This window comes from Geotrypetes seraphini, chromosome 7 (assembly GCF_902459505.1).
Source record: "Geotrypetes seraphini chromosome 7, aGeoSer1.1, whole genome shotgun sequence".
In the NCBI taxonomy this organism is placed as follows: domain Eukaryota; kingdom Metazoa; phylum Chordata; class Amphibia; order Gymnophiona; family Dermophiidae; genus Geotrypetes; species Geotrypetes seraphini.
In genome coordinates, this window is record NC_047090.1 from 180,069,953 (window position 1) to 180,090,040 (window position 20,088).

At 43.1% G+C, this 20,088-nt stretch overlaps 1 protein-coding gene across 6 annotated transcripts in view; it reads left to right on the forward strand.

Moving 5' to 3' along the window:
- Positions 1–20,088, forward strand: part of KCNK10 (potassium two pore domain channel subfamily K member 10) — a 155,335-nt gene that overhangs the window by 125,062 nt on the left and 10,185 nt on the right. For all 6 annotated transcript variants that reach the window (XM_033950838.1, XM_033950837.1, XM_033950840.1 and 3 more), the window contains one exon: positions 16,196–16,382. In XM_033950838.1, the coding sequence (XP_033806729.1) occupies positions 16,196–16,382 (187 nt within the window). The remainder of the gene's footprint in view (positions 1–16,195; positions 16,383–20,088) is intronic.

Below are 20,088 nucleotides of genomic sequence, written 5' to 3' on the forward strand. Positions count from 1 at the left end.
CTCTGCCTAAAAACAAATAGCATTATTAGTTTCCCGGATACCTTAACCTAAATAGGGTTACTAGACATGTGGATTTTCCCGGACATGTTCTCCTTTTGAGAAAATGTCCGGGGGTACGGACAGCTTTTCAAAACCTGGTAGTTTGTCCAGGTTTTGAAAAGCTTCCAACAAATCGCCGTCGGACAGGAGGGCATCCGCTCATGGGTAGGTCTAGGGGGTCCGGATTTTCAATTTGGAAAATCTGGTAACCCTCAACCTAAAGGCACACCATTAGAATTGCCATCAGGCTTGTAGGTGTCTTATAAGTTCAAACAGAGTAGGGTTTCTATATTCTGGGAGGGCTCTCTGATTTGCACAGAAATAAAAGAATTAAAATGGGAATTACACCTGGGTTCTATTGTCACTGAGCACTAGGCAACTCGTTACACTTGCTTGCTGCTCTGTTAGGAAAAGCCATATGTGGCAGGCTGACCCAGAGAGATCAGCTCTCAGCACACTGATAGAAATGATAACATAAGCTTTATTGTTCACAATTTTGAGTTTAATAACATTGGCTTACTTCAGCCAAGTCACAAATAGTCCAAGCAACAATGGTCTCTCCTGGACACTCGCTCTCGTAATGGGATCTCTCCTCTTGGAACTCCTCTCCTGGATAGACTGTGCTTCCCAAGGCTTGTATCAGCCTCTAGCTAAAGAAGCTTCCTATCTCTCCCAGACTAGGGTTACCAGATTTTCGGGAACCCTATCCCAGAGACTTCTCCTCACTATGCTAGTTAACCCTCATCTTGCCTGAGCTCTACCCTTCTGACTGAGCAGGATTACATCAGTCTCCCAGAGTACTGAGCTGTAGAACTCGAGGCACTCTGGGACATGTAGTTCACTCTAGCTTCGCCTGCTGCCCAAAGATATAATTGAGCCCGTGTTGTGTGAAAACCATAATCCATGAAGCTGCCTTAGAGCCTGATATTCACTGTCACTTTCACTTCTTAGGGGGGCAAGAGGGGGGTCAATAACCACTGGGAGATGAAGGAGGGGACATGCCTCCAGGGGTCAGCTGCTCAATCAAGGCACTATTTTGTACCCTGGATGTGATTGAAACAGACCTAGATAATAACAAGCTTATTTTTCTCTTGGACATTTCTTTTCATTCCGTTATCACTAAAAAAAAAAGTCCTCATTTTGGGCCTACTCTCGCCCTGCCCACAACACGTCTCCAACACATCTCCTTGCTATGTGGACGAACTGCAATGTAAAATGTTCAGATTCTGCCTTTTGAAAATCACGATTTGGACATTTTCAGCAGAGAGACTTTTTGGGGCCATTTTGAGAAATATTCCTGCTTTGAAAATGAGCACTATTGTGTATTGCAATAACACTTTGGCATACTATGCCACACCTTGTATTGGTTGACTATTTTTATCGCTGTCTGTTGCCTATGTTCAACGTAGTTTTGCTGTACACTGCCTTGAGTAAATAAATCTTTAAAAATATACTAAGGCGTGCTAGCCGTTTTAGTGAATGCGAAATATTAGCATTCGCTAAACGCTCTAACGCAGTGGTTCCCAAACCTGTCCTGGGGGACCCCCAGCCAGTCAGGTTTTCAAGATATCCCTAATGAATATGCATGAGAGAGATTTGCATACCTGTCACTTCCATTATATGCAAATCTCTCTCATGCATATTCATTAGGGATATCTTGAAAACCTGACTGGCTGGGGGTCCCCCAGGACAGGTTTGGGAACCACTGCGTTAGAGCGTTTAGCGAATGCTAATATTTCGCATTCACTAAAACGGCTAGCACGCCTTAGTAAAAGGTTCCCATAATGCTCTGCATTTCCTGGAGGACTTCTAATGATTTAAATTGCCCACTTTCATGCTGGCCGACAGCACTTTAAACAGGTGCCACTAGGTTGTGGGTTGTTTTTTTTTTGTGTGTAATCAGTAACTGGATCTTCTGTGCTTATTAAACGTAAGAATAGTCATACTGGGTCAGACCAATGGTCCATCTATCCTAGTATCCCATCTTCACGGAGGCCAATCCAAGTCACAAGTACCTGGCAAAAATCCAAATAGTAGCAGCATTCCAGAATCTCAAAGCATAGAAACATTCTAGAACCCCAGATAGTAGCAACATTCCATGTGGAATCCCCAAGAGTTGCAACATTCTATGCCACCGATCCAGGGCAAGCAGTGGCTTCTCCCACGTCTGTCTCAACAGCAGACTATGGACTTTTCCTCCAGGAATTTGTGCAAACCATTTTTTTTAAACCAGCTACATTAACCACTCTCTCCTAAAAGTTCATTATAAATTTAACCTCCACCATCCATTTTGAAAGGGTATTGCATGCATCTATCACCCTTTCTATCATTCAATATTTCCTACTATTGTTCTGGAGTCTACTCATATCATGACACCATTTTTTTAGAAGAAAAGCTGGACTTCTGCCTTTTGCCTCCCAGGGACTTCCTTAGGCTCAGCCCTAAGGAAGTCCCTGATTGGCTCAGGTGCCACAGGCCCCTCCCAAGAGAGGAGGAGTCTGAGGTGCCTGAGCCAATCAGGGCCTTAGGCTCCTCCCCGTGCATCACATGATGCACTGGGGTGGGGCCTAAGGCCCACATTCCCAGTGCATCATCCAGGAGCAGGAGGACTTTGCAGTTCCTCCTGCTCTGGAAGACAGCACTGGAGTGAGGCCTAAGGAGCAGGAGGGACTGAGCACCCCTCCTGCTCCCAACTTTTAGGTACAGGGGAGGTGTTGGACCGTGCCGGGCCGGGCTTTGTTGTGTAAAACACAGAATTCAAGATGGATCAAAATAGGAGTTTTTTCCCATTGATCTTCACAACTAACTAGAAAAATCTTCAGAAATGAAAAAAGCAAGAGTTGGTGGAAGCCCTTTTTTTTGCAGCAATAATAGCTGTGAGTCATTTAAGATAATTTCCAAATTGTACATAATGGCACGCTGCAGCCCACCCCCACTCCCCACCACCTATTTTTCTTGGCAGAATAGCTCAAAATCTCTCAGATTGGGATCTGTCTGTGGAGTACAGTTGTTGAGTGGGTGTGTTTAGGGGCTGTGCTAGACTTTGGCATCAACAGGCACCGCTGGCTGCGATTCTGCAAGGATCCTAGGTGCCAGAAATGTAGGCCTGTAAAACCCTAGCTGTGATTCTGTGAGTAGCGCCTGTCTGTGATTGACATGTGGCAGCCTATGTTCTAGTTCTCTGCTGCGACAGACACCACTTACATAATCAGCCCCTTTTCTGCCTCCATTTGCTATGCTACTGTGTAAAACTCTCCTTCTGCATGAATTTTCTCGTGATTTTTCAACTCTGACCTTTCTGAAAATCATCTCAATCCTTATGAAAATGGTGATCTTTTCAATGGTGTAGATGCAAGACTCATGGTTCCTCTTGCCCTTCTTTTGTTTAGATCCAATCAGTGTCCCTATACATAGGGTTACCAGATTTTACTGTTGTAAAATCCGGACTCATGGCCCTGCCCCGTTCCGGCCAAGTCATGCCCCGTCTTGCTCCAGCTTCACCCTCTTAAATTGTTTTTGTGCTCAGAGCCGTGTCTTGAGGGCATCGGTGCATGCGCAGGTGTGACACGGTGATGTCACAATCGTGCACGCAGGCGCGTGATGCCCTCCCGATGCGGTCCTGAACTGGAAGCTTTCGAAAACCCGGACAAAATGCCGGGTTTTGAAAACCCATCCAGACGCTCGGACATGTCCTCTAAAAAAAAAAAGGACATGTCCGGGTAAATCCGGACGTCTAGTCACCCTAAGGGTACAGATGGATAGAGGAATAGACTGAACTACTTTCTATGCACTTTTTGAAATGTGCACTGGAAAATGCTGAAAATGATTGCCTGCTTCTTCAGCTGTCTTATTTGAAATTTCATTGAGGTTAGAAAGCATCGTTTGTCATCACGCATTATTAAAACTGCCTTGCCACTGGCTAGTGTCTTATGGCTACTGTGAAAGGATGCCGAGACATGGACACATGATCCTATCTGAGTGATTTGAAGTTTAATTACATTTCTACCATTTCGTAAGCCATATAAATTTTAAAGACATGTCAAAAATAACAAGGTCATCATTGCTCACCCTTCCAGGCACTTGTGATTTCATTGATTAGCACAAGACGCTTTCCCACACAAGGAACTCAACTTACAGAGAGTTCTTTGCCTAATTCTTCATTTTAAAATAAATAAAGCCAACAGTGATGGCGGCTTCTGATTAGCTGATGTTTCTAACGCAGTGTGGTCTCCAAGATGTACTCTTAAAACCGAGTTAAAGCATAATATTGACGATCACAGTGTGAATCTGACACGTGTTTAGTGCCACTGTTGTTGCAACTGGTCTGATTTCCAGGGGACTGTCTCTGTGCTAAGCATCTTGGCACTGGAAGCAGGATTTTTTCCTCTTAAGTCTGGTTGCCAACATAGGGTTAAAGGAGTGGAGAAGGGACACAAAGTCAAACTGCTGTGAGGACAATCAATTTATTAAAACATCATATATCCAATCATATATATATCATGTACATAAAATGTGGCAGGCATAAAAATGTAAACTGGACCCCAACAAGGTCCATGTTTTGCCTTGGATAGCCTTCCTCAGGGGTGTATACATAGAAGCACAGTAGATGGCACCAGATTACTACTAATCAAAAGGATTGCTCTCAAAGTCTATCTGACACGGTATCAAAAAACGTGATACTTTGTATTTTGCAGCGTTCTTTTCAGCATCGGCACTGCGTTTTTTTCTGTCTTTGAAAGCAATCCTTTTGATTAGTAGTAATCTGGCGCCATCTACTGGGCTTCTATTTTTACACCCCTGAGGAAGGCTACCCTAGCCAAAACACGGACCATGTTGGGGTCCAGTTTACATTTTTATGCCTGCCTTATTTTATGGATTCCCAAACACACTACTGGGTATGTTTTAACAGAAAGTGTCCTGAAGGAACAATATACATCAAAACAAAACATGGACACTCAAAATTCAAATCCTTGAAGCTGACTGTGGTGTTCAGAACCAAAGGTGATGAGAAAAATCACAAACGGGGACAAGCCCATAAATGCGCTTTTCAGAGTCTAGCATTGCACCATCTTTTGCCAGTGAACAAGATTTTTCATCGTGCTGTAAAGGTGAGTACTCAATTCATAAAGTGCAAAAAATATTTTCAAATAAGTGCAAAGCAGTTCAGTGACTTAACTTAAATGCAGAAACTTTTTTAGAAGTCTCACTGCAGCGGGGGCTGACGGGTTCTGACGCGTTTCGCCAGTGGCTTCTTCAGAGAACCCACTCTCGCTGGCTATTAAACGGTGAAAAAACTTCATATTATCCTCGCACAGATACTTCATTTCCAGTTATGGGCAGAATGGTGCGGGGCTGGTGGAAAAACAGGGCGGGACCGAGGGTGGAAATGGAGTGGAGCCACGCATTCTCCTTTTTTTGAGGTCATAATCTGGTAACCCTATGCCAACATGTCTTCGACCTTCTCCTGGGCTGCAAAGAGGTTACTTGCAATATTGCGTCCGTGCTTTGTGGTTTTGAAAACTGTAGTGTTTCTTCCTTCAATAAATGGAATGAATCCATTCTGTTCTGGTGTCCATCTGAGCTTTGCCCTCTGACCCAGTAGATCTGGTATCTTTGGACCTGTGGTTTCAATCCAGCCAGTATTCAGCGCTACTTAATCGTCCAGAAATGGCTTAACCTGTTAAATGTTAATATTGAGCCTGAGATAGCCGGTTAGCTCCGCTGAACATTTGTGGTCATCGGCTAAAAGTTAACTGGTTATTTTGCACAATAACCAACTATTTTCAGTGCTAAGTGGCTAACTTTAGTGTCCACATTGGGCCGCATAAATAGCAGTCCTCTCTATAAACGTAGCCAGCCAGAGCCAGAAGTAACCCGTCCCAACCCGGAGAGCCTATTGAACTCCACCACAGTAACCAGCCACCACTGTAACCAGCCTCAACAGGACTCCACCAGCCCCCAAAAGACTCCTAGCGATAAGTATAATTAATTAACTATAATCACTATAACTTATTTTTGACTTGCACGACCACGCATACCCACGCAAGACTAGGCTAATTGCATGACTACACAAACCTGCAGGAACTTTGCATGTCTATTGTGTACTTTCTTACTTGCTAGAAACACTGTGAAGCTAATTGTCTTAGCAAGTGCATGCATGACATTGCTTATTCAGGTTAAATGCATGATCACACGAACCTGCATGCACATATGAGCCTGCATGACTAGGCCTGTAAACAGAGAAATTTATAATTAGCCCGAATACTGTAAGGTTATCATTGCACTGCCAGGCAAGGCGAACCCGTAAGATCACAGGAACACGCACGAAAAGGTGCACCCGCATGTCATTGCATGAATATCGTGAAGTCTTATTACTGTGAAGTTTTCATACCTGTTACAAACTCATATCTGTTACTGCACCTGAACCAAAATGAGGGCACCTATTACCACACAGATAATTCTATGCATCATCTACCTATCCTACTACAGTTGCCGGGGCAACGACGAAAGACCCCCTGAACCAATCACAGTCCACATCTCCTGGCACAGACCACCCAAACAGATAAAACCAACCCCCTCCCCCCAAACACTACTTAACTGCTCCGAACTTGGCCCTTTTCAAATCCCCGCAATCAACACCATACACAAAGCGTCCAAACAACACAGAAACAAGACCAAAATTAACAAAAACTTAAAACAATTGAAACACATAGAAACCCCCACCTACAAACAATACAGGAACTTTAAGGGATATTATTTGAACGCTCGGTCAGTGAGAAACAAGGCACAGATCATACATGACTGGATCGAACATAACAACCCGGATATTATATTCCTAACGGAAACGTGGATGACCTCAGACACAGATGTCATAATGAAGGAAATGATACTCCAGGGCTATAAAATCATCCCAATAACTAGAAGCTGGAAAAGAGGAGGGGGACTAGCAATAATACTTAAATGCCACTTTAACTTCACCACAATGGACTCAAAAATCACAGAAGAAATGGAAATCATCACCTGTAAGATCACATACCCCGAACTGGAAGAATATCTAATAGCTACACTATTCTACATCCCCCCCAAAAAATGGTCAAATGCAAAGGAAGAATTTTTCAAATTCCTCTCGTCCAATACCATAAAAGGCCAATATAATATACTCCTGGGAGACATAAATGTTCACCTAGAGCAAAGGGAAAAACCGGAAGTGACAGAAATCAACTTATTCCTAAATACTCTGGGTTTTGAAATTCCAGACAAAGAGAAAACACACGAAAAGGGACACCAACTGGACATCGTCACTTTCTCACACAAAGACCCCGACATACAAAAAATACAATATCATATAGGAAGCTGGACTAAATGCATATGGTCAGATCATTATATCTATAATTTTGAATTACGCTGGCAAAAGAAACACTCAACTGAAAAACATAAAACCAAAACCAGTTCGAACAAAACAATCACCCGCAGAAGCATCATCAACCCCACAGAATTCTGGACCCATTACGAACTTTACCCCAAATTAGAGGAAGAGCAAGAATTCCCCGCTAGCTGGGATAAATTCACAAAAGACACACTCGACCAAATAGCTCCCCTTCAATCATACAAAAAGAACACAAGGGCATCAAAAGAATGGTACGACTCCGAATTATTAGCACTCAAACAAGATCTCAGAAAATTGGAAAGAATATGGCAAAAAACCGACAAAGCGGAAGACAAAATTAAATGGAAACAAAAAATGAAAAATTATAAAAACCTGATCAAAGAAAAACGTTATAACTGTTATGCACAGAAAATAGGATCAGCCAGCACAAACAGTAAAGAACTATTCAAACTAGTAAATAAAATAACAGACACCACACAGATACTACAGAACCATCACGAGCGAATCCCAGCGGTCACCACCCTAGCAAATTACTTTAGGCAAAAAATCACTGACTTAAGAGCCTCAATGCCCCCTCCCCCACCCAATCTCGAACTCAACCTTACACCGCAGAATAGTGAATCCATTGGCGATATGAGCTGGAAGCATTTCGAGCCCCCAGATTGGAACAACTTCCTTGCACTCTTCAACAAATACTCCAAATCAAATTGTCTACTCGATGAATGTCCGTCTCAGATCATGCAAGAGGCAATACCAGAATTCAAAAGGGATCTATTTAACTGGGCAACATACTCTCTCAAAAACGGAACTTATCTGGAAAATATGGGACACATCCTCATTACACCCATACCCAAAGACCAGAAGATCTCGCTCACTATGGCGTCCAACTATAGACCCATAGCGAGCACCCCCTTCTTCACCAAAATGCTGGAAGGGTTGGTCAACTTGGAATTAGTAAATCATCTAGATAAATTCTCTCTCCTAAATGACCACCAATCAGGCTTTAGAAAAGGATTCAGTACTGAAACAGTCCTAGGCTCTCTCATTAACCACCTATATAACCTTTTCACTCAAGGTTCCAGCGCTCTGATCCTACAGCTAGACTTCAGCAGCGCCTTCAATCTCGTGGACCACGAGACAATGCTCAGGTGCTTAGATGAAATGGGAATATCAGGAAGAGTATGGACCTGGTTCAAAGGATTTTTAACCAAACGGTCTTACCAAGTAGTCCATGAAGGAACCTACTCTAAACCCTGGCAAAGCCCTTCGGGAGTCCCACAGGGCTCCCCCCTATCTCCCACCCTGTTCAATATATACATCTCCTCCCTAGGCAACCTATTGCAAAAGCTTAACCTAACCTACTACATATACGCAGACAACATCTCCATATTAATACCTATAACAAACGCGACCTCAGCAAATTTAAAACAAATCTCCTCCATCATGACCGCTATAGAAAAATGGACTCTAAACTTCAAACTGAAACTAAACTCAGAAAAAACAAAGTTTTTCCTTGCCAGCCCAAACGAAAAAATATCCGCAACTACAATACATGTAAATGGCCATGATTACCCAATACAAAAAACCATAAAAATACTGGGAGTCACCCTGGACACCCACTTGACTCTAACAGATCACATAAACTCAGTGACCAAAAAATGCTTCTTCATCCTTTGGAAACTGAAAACCATAAAAAAATACTTCGACCCGCTATCTTTCAGATTACTGGTTCAGTCATTGATTCTATCCACCCTGGACTATTGCAACATCGTCTATTTGGGGGTACTTAAAAAAAATGTGAGAAAATTGAGAATAGTACAAAATACGGCCATCCGCTTAATATTCGGTCTAAAGAAAAGCGATCACGTTAGTCCATTCTACAAACTCCTTCACTGGTTACCAATTGAAGCACGAATTCAGTTCAAATTCTCCTGCCTCTGTTATAAACTAATCTGGGGATTGGCCCCCAGCTACCTCCTACCTCACTTTGAATTCCACTCCTCTAACAGGCCTACCAGAAACCATAACCTCTTCACATACCCAAACATTACAGGCTGTAGATATCAAACCTTCTTTGACAGAACATTCAAATTCCAAGCAGCCAGACTGTACACTTGGCTAGGTTACTTCACCGATGGCGCCAGAGAATCATATAGTGCCTTTAGAAAAGAACTAAAAACCACCCTGTTTAAAAAATTCTTAACCTAACCAGACTCCCCTCTCATCCAAACAATCCCGTCCCCCCTCATCAGCCAAAACTCCATCTTTAATTTACCTACCAGCATGCTCATTGGTGCCCGTCCTCCGCTAACGTACCAAGTAATTAAAATAGTTCCTCACCAATACTCCTAAGCCATCACTATCATCTTTAAAGTCTTTCTCCTTGTAACTTATTGACCGCGCATTCTACTTTCTCCTCTCCTACTTATGTTCTCAATTATTGCTGATTGTATAAAGTTACTCATAATAAAACCATGTAATAAATTATTGCTGATTGTATAAAGTTACACATTATAAAACCATGTAATATTCCGACCCTGAAATTTTCCTTGTATCATCATACGATGTTCATTTCAATACTTTGTAATTCGCTGTCTGTACAGTTTTTCTTCATTGTGAACCGCCTAGAAGTCGAAAGATTGTGGCGGTATATAAGAATAAAGTTATTAAAGTTATTATTATTATTTACTTAGGTGGTTAACTTTTTAGCAGCCAAAAAACTCCCCAGATATTCAATGCTGGTCATCGGAAATGGCCTGGCATTGAATATCCACAGTCGTTGCTGACTGTAAGAGTTGGCCGGCTTGCCTCCTGTGGTCTAAATATCAGCCTCAACGTCTCTAGGTAGGGTTGCCAGATTTTCCATTTGGAAAATCTGGACCCCCCCCTAGCCCCGCCCTAATCCTGTCCATCCCCGCCCTAATCCCACCCCAAGCCCACCCTAGCCATGCCCCCCAGTGCCGGGTTTTGAAAAGCCATCCGGACCCCCGAATGTGTCCTCAAAAGGAGGACATGTCCAAGGAAATTCGGACATCTGGTAACCCTATCTCTAGGAAAAGACAGGACACAAGTTCATAGAGGCAGTGGGCAAAACTAGGACTGGATCCTTCTAATAAGGTTGAGCCATTTTCATTGTTCCCTCTAAGCCAGGGGTGTCAAAGTCCCTCCTCGAGGTCTGCAATCCAGTCGGGTTTTCAGGATTTCCCCAATGAATATGCATGAGATCTATTAGCATACAATGAAAGCAGTGCATGCAAATAGATCTCATGCAAATTCATTGGGGAAATCCTGAAAACCCGACTGGATTGCGGCCCTCGAGGAGGGACTTTGACACCTCTGCTCTAAGCTGAGTAGGAGTCCTCCAACGGCATTCCTGTTAGAGCGGGATGGTGCTTCAGTACTACATTTTCAATTGCTAGTGACAGGTAGTTTCTCTGGAGTCCTGCAGAACTTGCCTGTCCGTTGCTATTGAAAATGTGATACTGAAACAGCACCCCACCCCCCCCCAATGGCAGGAATGTATGTGGAGAACTCCTACTCTGCTTAGAACGGTGTCTCTCATACTATGTGCCACGACACAGTGTTATGCCCCGAAGAGATTCTGGGTGTGCCACGAGAGATTCCAGATTTCTACTTTATTTTTAAGAATTCCCTTCATAAGCATTTATTTATTTACTAGTGTTTAAGCCCGTTACATTAACGGGTGCTAGAATAGATGTGTAGACTTTTAGCACACTGGGACGCTGAGGCGTTTCTTTCTTTCTTTCTCTCTCCCTACCCCCTGTCTTTCTGTGTGTCTGTCTTTCTTTCTTTCTTTTTGTCTGTCTCTCTCCCTGCCCGCTGTCTATCTTTTTTTTTTCTTTCTGTTTCTCTCCCAGCCAGCTGTCTGTCTGTCTTTCTTTCTGTCTCTCTCCATGCCCTCCTGTCTTTCAGTGTGTCTGTCTTTCTTTCTTTCTGTCTGTTTCTCTCCTTGGCCCCCTTTCTGTCTGTCTTCCTTTCTGTCTCTCTCCATGCCCTCCTGTCTTTCAGTGTGTCTGTCTGTCTTTCTTTCTGTCTGTTTCTCTCCTTGGCCCCCTTTCTGTCTGTCTTTCTTTCTGTCTCTCTCCATGCCCTCCTGTCTATGTGTCTGTCTGTCTTTCTTTCTTTATAAGTCTCTCTCCCTGCCTGCTGTCTGTCTTTTTCTTTCTTTCTGTCTCTCTCCCTGCCCGCTGTCAGTCTGTCTTTCTTTCTTACTCTCTCCCTGCCCACTGTCTGTCTGTCTTTTTCTTTCTTTCTGTCTCTCTCCCTGCCCAATGTCTGTCTTTCTTTCTTTCTTCCTTTCTGTCTCTCTCCATGCCTCCCTGTCTTTCTGTGTGTCTGTCTGACTGTCTTTCTTTGTCTGTCTCTCTCCATGGCCCCCTTTCTATCTGTCTTTCTTTATTTCTGTCTTTCTCCCTGCCCGCTGTCTGTCTTTTTCTTTCTTTCTGTCTCTCTCTCCCTGCCCGCTGTCTGTCTTTTTCTTTCTTTCTGTCTGTCTTTTTCTTTCTGTCTCTCTCTCCCTGCCCGCTGCCTGTCTGTCTTTCTTTCTTTCTGCCTCTCTCCATGCCCTCCTGTCTTTCTGTGTGTCTTTCTTTCTTTCTGTCTGTCTGTCTCTCTCCTTGGCCCCCTTTCTGTCCAATAATCCAGTGATCTCACTGGACAATTGGTTTGAACATTTCACCATAAGTTTGTTTATTGACTCAAAATAGAGCTGTGATATAAATGTGATTAAAGCTAATTTATCACAGAGTAATATCAGTTTTCTCCCAAGTTTGAAAAAAAGAGAACGACAGCAGATGGTGGTTTATGAAATGCGTGTTTGCTTGTCGACTATCGAGCCGCGTTTTGAGTTAATTTGCACTCAAAAACAAGCCCATCCATCGCATTGATTAGCAGTTCTATTCTCTCTACTTTAATTTCACTGTTGTTACAATTAGCCATACATAGCATTAAAAAAAACTCTCAAAATTTAATTCCCTTTGATCTTGCAATTTTATCATTCCAATTATAATGTGTCACGACAAACATTTGCTCCATTTAGTGTGCTGGAGCTAAAAATGTTTGAGAGACATTGGCTTAGAGGAATCAATGACTGCCCATCATGTGGCAACCCTATCTCCATGTTCAATAGTGCTTTGCGATCAGGCCAGTCAATACAGTCTCTACGACAAACCTTAGCTAATCTGGTCAATGGATTATGCTGATTTCATTTGTATTTAAGATGCCACTCTCTCCAGGACATACCCTAATCCCTTGTTTAATGAGTGTCTCACAGATAATTAATCCACAGTTGCATGAAGTACAGTGGGAATTACAGGTGGGAAAAAGAACAGGCCGCATGTCTCTTCTTTGTAATCATTCCAATTAGGTTGATGCAAACAAGAGATGTTTTTTGCTCACTGTGTCGCAAACACATTGGGCTTCAGAAAATATTTTTTTGGCGCAAGCCAATGACATTTCCGAGTCCTGTACAGTTTGTTCTCGTTGTTTGCGGTAGTATGTTTCCCAGAAAAGTTCGTGAACCATGAAATCACGAATAACGAAATGCCATGTCTGTGGGAAAATAGAGGTTAGGTTCCAGCAGTACATTTTGCATTTCAGAACCGTGTAAAGTGAATAATGGATCCGCAGGAAAAATACGGTTAGGTTCCTGCACGGGATAGCATTCGACAAAAACCAGAGTAGAACATTTAGAATGTTGCAAACATATGTTTTATTTGCAGTACTGCTTTTGGAATTAACATTCTTAAATTAAAAAAAAAAAAATTGCACACAACAGTGCTGAAAAATAAATAAAGTAATTTACTACAGTATAAAGTACAGTATTGCACAACCACAGTAAGCAATTAGGGCTCATAACCCCCTCACCCTAAGTACCCTGAGAAACTCCCTAAGTCCCTATAGCAGGGGTGTCCAACCTGTGGCCCGAGTGCCGCATGCGGCTCCGTGAAGTATTTTGTGCGGTCCCGGTCAAGGGCGATGCAGTGTTTTGCTCTGCTGCCGCCGGGTGTTTACCATCTTGCCAGCTCCCTCCTCTGACTTGCTGCAGCATTTGCGTGTTTGTGCGGCCCCAGAAACATTTTTTCGGCCAATGCGGCCCAGGGAAGCCAAAAGGTTGGACACCCCTGCCCTATAGGCTTCATTCCTGGGTATCTTATAGAATCTTTTATCTAGAAAATCTCACTCATCATTTTCATTCCCTTCTGTAAAGGGATCTAAATATAAGAAATTTCAGGAACGATTGCTATCTTTACAGGCATTTAACTCATATATTCATATTCCCAAATTTGTATCAACAATTTCAGCCTTAAAAACGTATCTTTTTAGGAAATCTTTTGGAAGTTAGATATGAGATGTTTATTCATTTGTATTACTAGTCTTTGTGAACCGCATAGAACTTAATGGTATTTGCGGTATGCAAGTGAGTTTTATGTTATGTTATGTCTGTTAATTAGATTATAAGCTCATCTGAGCAGGGCCATCTCTTAAATGTAATGTATGACACTGTGCATGTCTATTAGTGCTATAGAAATGTTAAATAGTAGTAGGATATTTTTTAGAGATTAGCTCATTACAGTTCTCCATGCTCCCCCCCCCCCCCCCCCCTTCCACTGCAAAGATTGTGGTAGGTTCCCACCAATAGGAAGGCTGCTCTAGTCACAGGAAGAAGGGGCTGAACAGCAAGGGATGTAATGAGATTCAGCCAATGGGAAGGCTGCTCTAGTCACAGGAAGGAAGGGCTGAACAGCAAGGGATGTAATGAGATTCAGCCAATGGGAAGGCTGCTCTAGTAAAGAAAACAACAAAGGTGACCAATTGGTATTCAGTCTCTTTTATTATGATAGACTGGACACGATCGGGTTTCGACCCACAAGGGCCTGCCTCAGGAGTCTTGTTGTAAATCAAATCGTGCAATATCCACAAACTTTTAAACATATTCTATAGAAAACTGCAGCTCAAATGAACAGCGTCTGCTGCTGTCGGCGGTTAATTGGAAGAGGATGTAATGAGATTCAGCCAATGGGAAGGCTGCTTAGTCACAGGAAGGAGGGGCTGAACAACAATGGATGTAATGAGATTCAGCCAATGGGAAGGCTGCTCTAGTCACAGGAAGGAGGGGCTGAACAACAAGGGATGTAATGAGATTCAGCCAATGGGAAGGCTGCTCTAGTCACAGGAAGGAAGGGCTAAGCTAGAAGGGCTGTGGGGGAAGAAGATCACAGGGTGTTTGGAGAGAATCTGTGGAGCTATTGAGTGGGGGGGGGTTGAAAAGGATTAGGACTGAAGAATGGTGAAGGGTTTGCTGTCAGTTGAGAATTTACATGATGGTGAACAGACCTGGTGATGGGGGGGGGGGATGCCAAAAGGAGTATATGAGCAACAGGACAGCATATGCTTTGAATAGAGAAACTTAATTTATTTTAATATTTACGTTATTTACATACTGCCTATCAATGAAGGCTGTGTAAGATTTAATAAATGTAAATATACCTTTAATAAACATGAATGCGATTGGCTGCCTGAGCAAATCTTGCTCTTTCTGATAAGCATAGAAAAGACCTCAGCTGCCCCTCTTTCCTTGGGTCAGGGGATGCACTGCTTCCTCAAACCCAGAATAGCAGATGAAAAGACTTCTCATAGAGCGATGACCAGCTGTTGATGGGAAACAAGGCAATGGCAGTAAGCGGCTGGGTTTTTACCAAAATGGTTGGGACTAGAGAATGACTTGGGGACAAATTTTTCCCGATCCCTGTGGAAACTCATTTTCCCGTCCTGTCCCCGTGAGTCCTTTTCCTGTCCCTGCCCCATTTCTGTAAGCTCTGTCCTCATCTGTACCAGCCTCAAACACTTTAAAATCCTAAGTAGCAACATTCTAGAGCTCAGACTGTGATGTCATAATGCCTCATTCCACCAATGCCTAAGCTCCGTCCTCATCTGAACAAGCCTCAAACACTTAAAAATGCTAAGTAGCAACATTCTAGAGCTCAGACTGTGATGTCATAATGCCTCATTCCACCAATGCCTAAGCTCCGTCCTCATCTGCACAAGCCTCAAAACACTTTCAAATCCTAAGTAGCAACATTCTAGAGCTCAGACTGTGATGTCATAATGCCTCATTCCACCAATGCCTAAGCTCCGTCCTCATCTGCACCAGCCTCAAACACTTGAAAATCCTAAGTAGCAACATTCTAGAGCTCAGACTGTGATGTCATAATGCCTCATTCCACCAATATCTAAGCTCAGTCCTCATCTGCACAAGCCTCAAACACTTTAAAATCATAAGTGTTCGAGGCTTGTGCGGTTAAGGCAGAGCTTACAGGAATGGGACAGGGACAGCGACAAAACTCGAGGGGACCTGACGGGGAAATTGAGTTCCTGCGGGGACGGGGACAAAATTTTCCCCGTGTCATTCTCTAGTTGGGCCATGAATCCATGACCCCAAATGATTACAAGGATGTTAAAGCATGGGCTGTGCTAGATTTGATCTTAATCCTGGCAGAGTTTTACGGTCTTGGGGTCCTGAAGGCTGTCTGAGTCGAAAGGTAACTGAGGAGTTAGAGCAAGAGCAGGGCCCGATCGCTGTGGTCTGGCTTTAACCCTGTGAGAAAAACGAACGAATGAGATGAAACGATGTGTTTAGATGACACAGTTGAAGCCAAAATGCGACGAAATACCGTAGAACCAAAAATGAGTTCAACTAGTGAACAATGTCTTTAATTGCGCTTTTGTTTTCTCTCGTTCTTTCTCTAGAAAAATCAAGTGAGTCAGACGAAGATCCGTGTGATTTCCACAATCCTCTTCGTCCTTTTAGGCTGTGTGGTCTTTGTTACCATCCCAGTTGTCATCTTCCAGTACACCGAAGGGTGGACAACTCTGGAGTCCATTTATTTTGTAGTCATCACCCTCACCACAGTTGGCTTTGGGGATTATGTAGCAGGTAAGCAGCTTGTTGTGGGCAAAGTGAGAAAGGTGTTCTAGTGCTCACTGCAGTGTTTAAGATGCTGCCTTTTCCTAGGTACACTTTTGTTGCGCGTTATGTGGATTGTTACTAAAAATCATATTTTTCATGTAGATGAGGGGGGGTGTCAAACAATGATGGGCCCCGGGCGTCACATATGTTAGGTATGCCACTGGCTCTGCCCCATTCCTTCCCCAGCGCCACCCCCACACAAACTTCTCTGAGCTCGAAAGCCGCATTTGGAAGCCTTCACACCTGCTCAGACATCAACGCAACGAGGGAGGGAAGGAGCGATGGAAGGGAAGAAAACAGATGCCACACCGTGGGGAGAGCGGAGGGAAGTAGATGGATGCCAGGCCAATTGGGGGGAGGGGGAGGGAGAGATGGAAGAGAGAGGCAGACAGTTTCTGGAAGAGGCATAGAAAGAGAGCAGATGCTATATGGAAGAGGCAGAGAGAGGGCAGACAGTGGATGGAAGGAAGAGAATGATTGAAGATCTCTTCCTCTAGGAAGGAAGGGGGGATTTGTTCAGAGATGTTTGGGGGCTGCACAGAAGAAAAACTGTACACTAGCACTGGTATGATAATATTTGTTGCTTGTTTTGAATTTTAAAATAAAAGAAAAAAATAAATCAAGTGGAAATAAAGAAGTAAATAAGAAAACAGGTAAATAAATGGGAGTGGGGCAGGTGTACTTGTGTGCCTAGGGTCCCTCGAAGAATTAATCCTGCCTTGCTCAGGTCCTCTTTTACTAAGCCACAGTAGGTTTTTACCGTGGCCTAGGACACTAAATGCTCCGACGCTCATAGGAGCGTATAGCGCTCTGGGCCTTAGTAGAAACCTCTACCGTAGCTTAGAAAAAGGGAGGGGAGGGGGGTTGTCAATGAGCGAGACTTATCTAGGTAGGAATTACTTCTGCACAATTAAGTCTCGGTATCGGCCCCTTCATTTTTAGGGCTGTCTTCACCCCACCCCCTAACTCTGATTACACTGATACGGATAATATCTCTCTGTTTAGCGATTTATAAAGCCTGACACCATATAATTTTGAAAATCTACAGATCACCAAATTATGCTTTCCCTGGCTGCTGGCACACACATAATTGACTTTGAATATTGGAAAGTAAATTTCTGACTTTACAGTATTGTTGAGATAAATGAGTGGTCTGCTGCAGAATACCAAAAGACACGCAGGTCATTAAGAGCATTGAAGAGGAAAAATCTATTATTACGAATCTGACACAGGATGAATACTTTTTCATGGATAAAATCAAGTGAAGACGAATATTTTCTGGATGTTCATAAATCCTAATACGCTATAAAAGCATTCCTGGAACAGTATTGTGCAGTGTTAACATCATGTTATCACTGGCCTCAAGCTATTACACGAAAACAGTTTTAAACTGGATAAGGAAATCAGTTTATCATGCCGCAATATGTGTGTGCCCTGAATTAACCCTTTGGAAGGCTCTAGGGGAAACAAGCACATTGAGCCCCCATTGTATGAATATACGGTATTTTAAAACTCTCATAGATGAGGCCTTGTATGGCTCTGACTGCAGAGGAACACCAGCAGGAGAGAAAGTTTCCAGGTTTATTCAAGCTTTATACACCGGGAATCTCTTCTGCAGAATCAGGAATATATACTGGTTGGATGGCAAAATGTAATCAATGAACCTTTGGTAGCACGAGATAGAATCCTACTGCCACCACCACATATAAAGCTAGGCCTGATGAAACAATTTCTAAAGGCTTTGCATAAAGATGGTTCGCGTTTTGAATCCATAGCACATATGTTACCTGACTTACCACGGAGAAACTGGAGGCAGGAATTTTCGATGGTCTACAGGTCAGAAAGCTTATGAAAGACCCATCAGTGAATGGAATCGAATCATGTGCCTGGTCTTCATTTGTCCTTGTTGTGAAAAACTTTCTTGGCAACAAGGAGGCAGACAACCACACACAATTAGTAGAGGATATGCTCTTTCATTTCAACAGGCTTGGCTGTAACATGAGAGTTAAGGTCCATTATCTGCACAGTCACTTAGATCGCTTTGCCAGAGAACCTTGGTGACTTAAGCAAAGAGTAAGGTGAAAGATTTCACCAAGACATAAAAACAATGGAAGCCAGACACCAAGGAAGATGGGGTGCACATATGATGGCAGACTATTGTTGGAATCTTATGCGGGATTATCCTGGCAGATCCCACTCTCGGAAGTCCTACAAAAGGAGCTTCTTGTGTGTTGAATGACTGGAAAGTTTTTATCATAAACTTGTGCTTTTGGCATGAAATAAGTAGAGTTTCATGTTGTACACTTGTCTATTAATTTTTAACATGTTTCTTTCATGCTTAAAAGATATTAATTTAAACATCACATTAAAATATCCCGATTTTTCAATGGGCAAGCAGCGTGAAGAGTGGTATATGGCACACGTTCTGTACCTCAGAAACTAGAATTGATTGGAGAAAACCGGTGCCATTTTTGGACTCGGCAGGTCAACATTTGAGGCACCAAAATGATTGTTGGACAGCGACCCATACCAATACCCCCTTGTGTGATTCAGATGAGATGGATATGCCAGTGGGAAAATTTGTAAAATAATATGTGCATTTCCCTTGTGTTCAGGAAGTCAATCAAAACCTACCTTTTTGATAAATTCCTCTAACTTCTCCCCCCCCCTCTTCCTTGCCTCCTCCTCGGACCTTGACTTACCTCAGACTCTCGACTCCTCCGATCCTGTCAGCCACCCAATGGCTTAACAAAATGGATCACCCTATCCAACTAATCACCCCTTCTTCGTTACCTCCCTTACTAAATGCCTCTGCTCTGCTTTATCGAACTCCGCAGTATATATCACCGCCGTATGTAACACTACTGTATGAACTCCGCTATATATATGCAGCTTACAGCAAATGTAACTTCTCTGCGATTGTAACCGACCTGAAAAATAACTTCACCGTAAATGTAGCGTCGCCGAAAATGTAAATGTAGCTATGCCAAAAAAAAAAGTGTAACTTCGCTGTAATGTACAGTCTCTTCATCTGTTAACCGCATAGAACTTCCATGGTAAAGCGGTATACAAAAATAAAGTTATTATTATTATTATTATTAAAATGGGCAGAACATATATTTTAGGGATAGGCATGCATTTGCAAAGATATGGGAAATGTCAGTGGCATATCCCATGTGGTTGCATGCCGATATCAAATGAACATGAGCAGAAAACGCCATGAAAATGAGAGTTTTATGTTTGCTGATAATAATGCACACTCTTCAGAGTGCACACTATTTGCAAAGGGAGTGCCCATTTTGCTTGCGCTAAGTATCGTGTCTATGTGAACCACTGCGCTGATGTGCATTCTTTCAGAAATTGACAGAAGGGGGGGGGGGGGTTCACTGAAGCAAGCAGCCTCCGTTCACAAGGCAATGAGGCACGTGCAGCTCATCCGGCAGACTGCTGGTGAATGCAGGTGGACGTCCGGATGTCCGCAGACGGGGAGAGGCAGAGTGCAAGCCGAGAGCGGGCAAGGGGAGCTCAGATTGGGGAGTTCTGGCAGCCGAGCCAGAAAGATGGTTTTAGGAGGAAAATCCGTAGATAAGGAACGTTTTGAAGATTCATTAGAACTTGACACATAAGATCGGAACTGAATTGCTGTCCGAGGTGTATGTTTAAGGAATCCAGA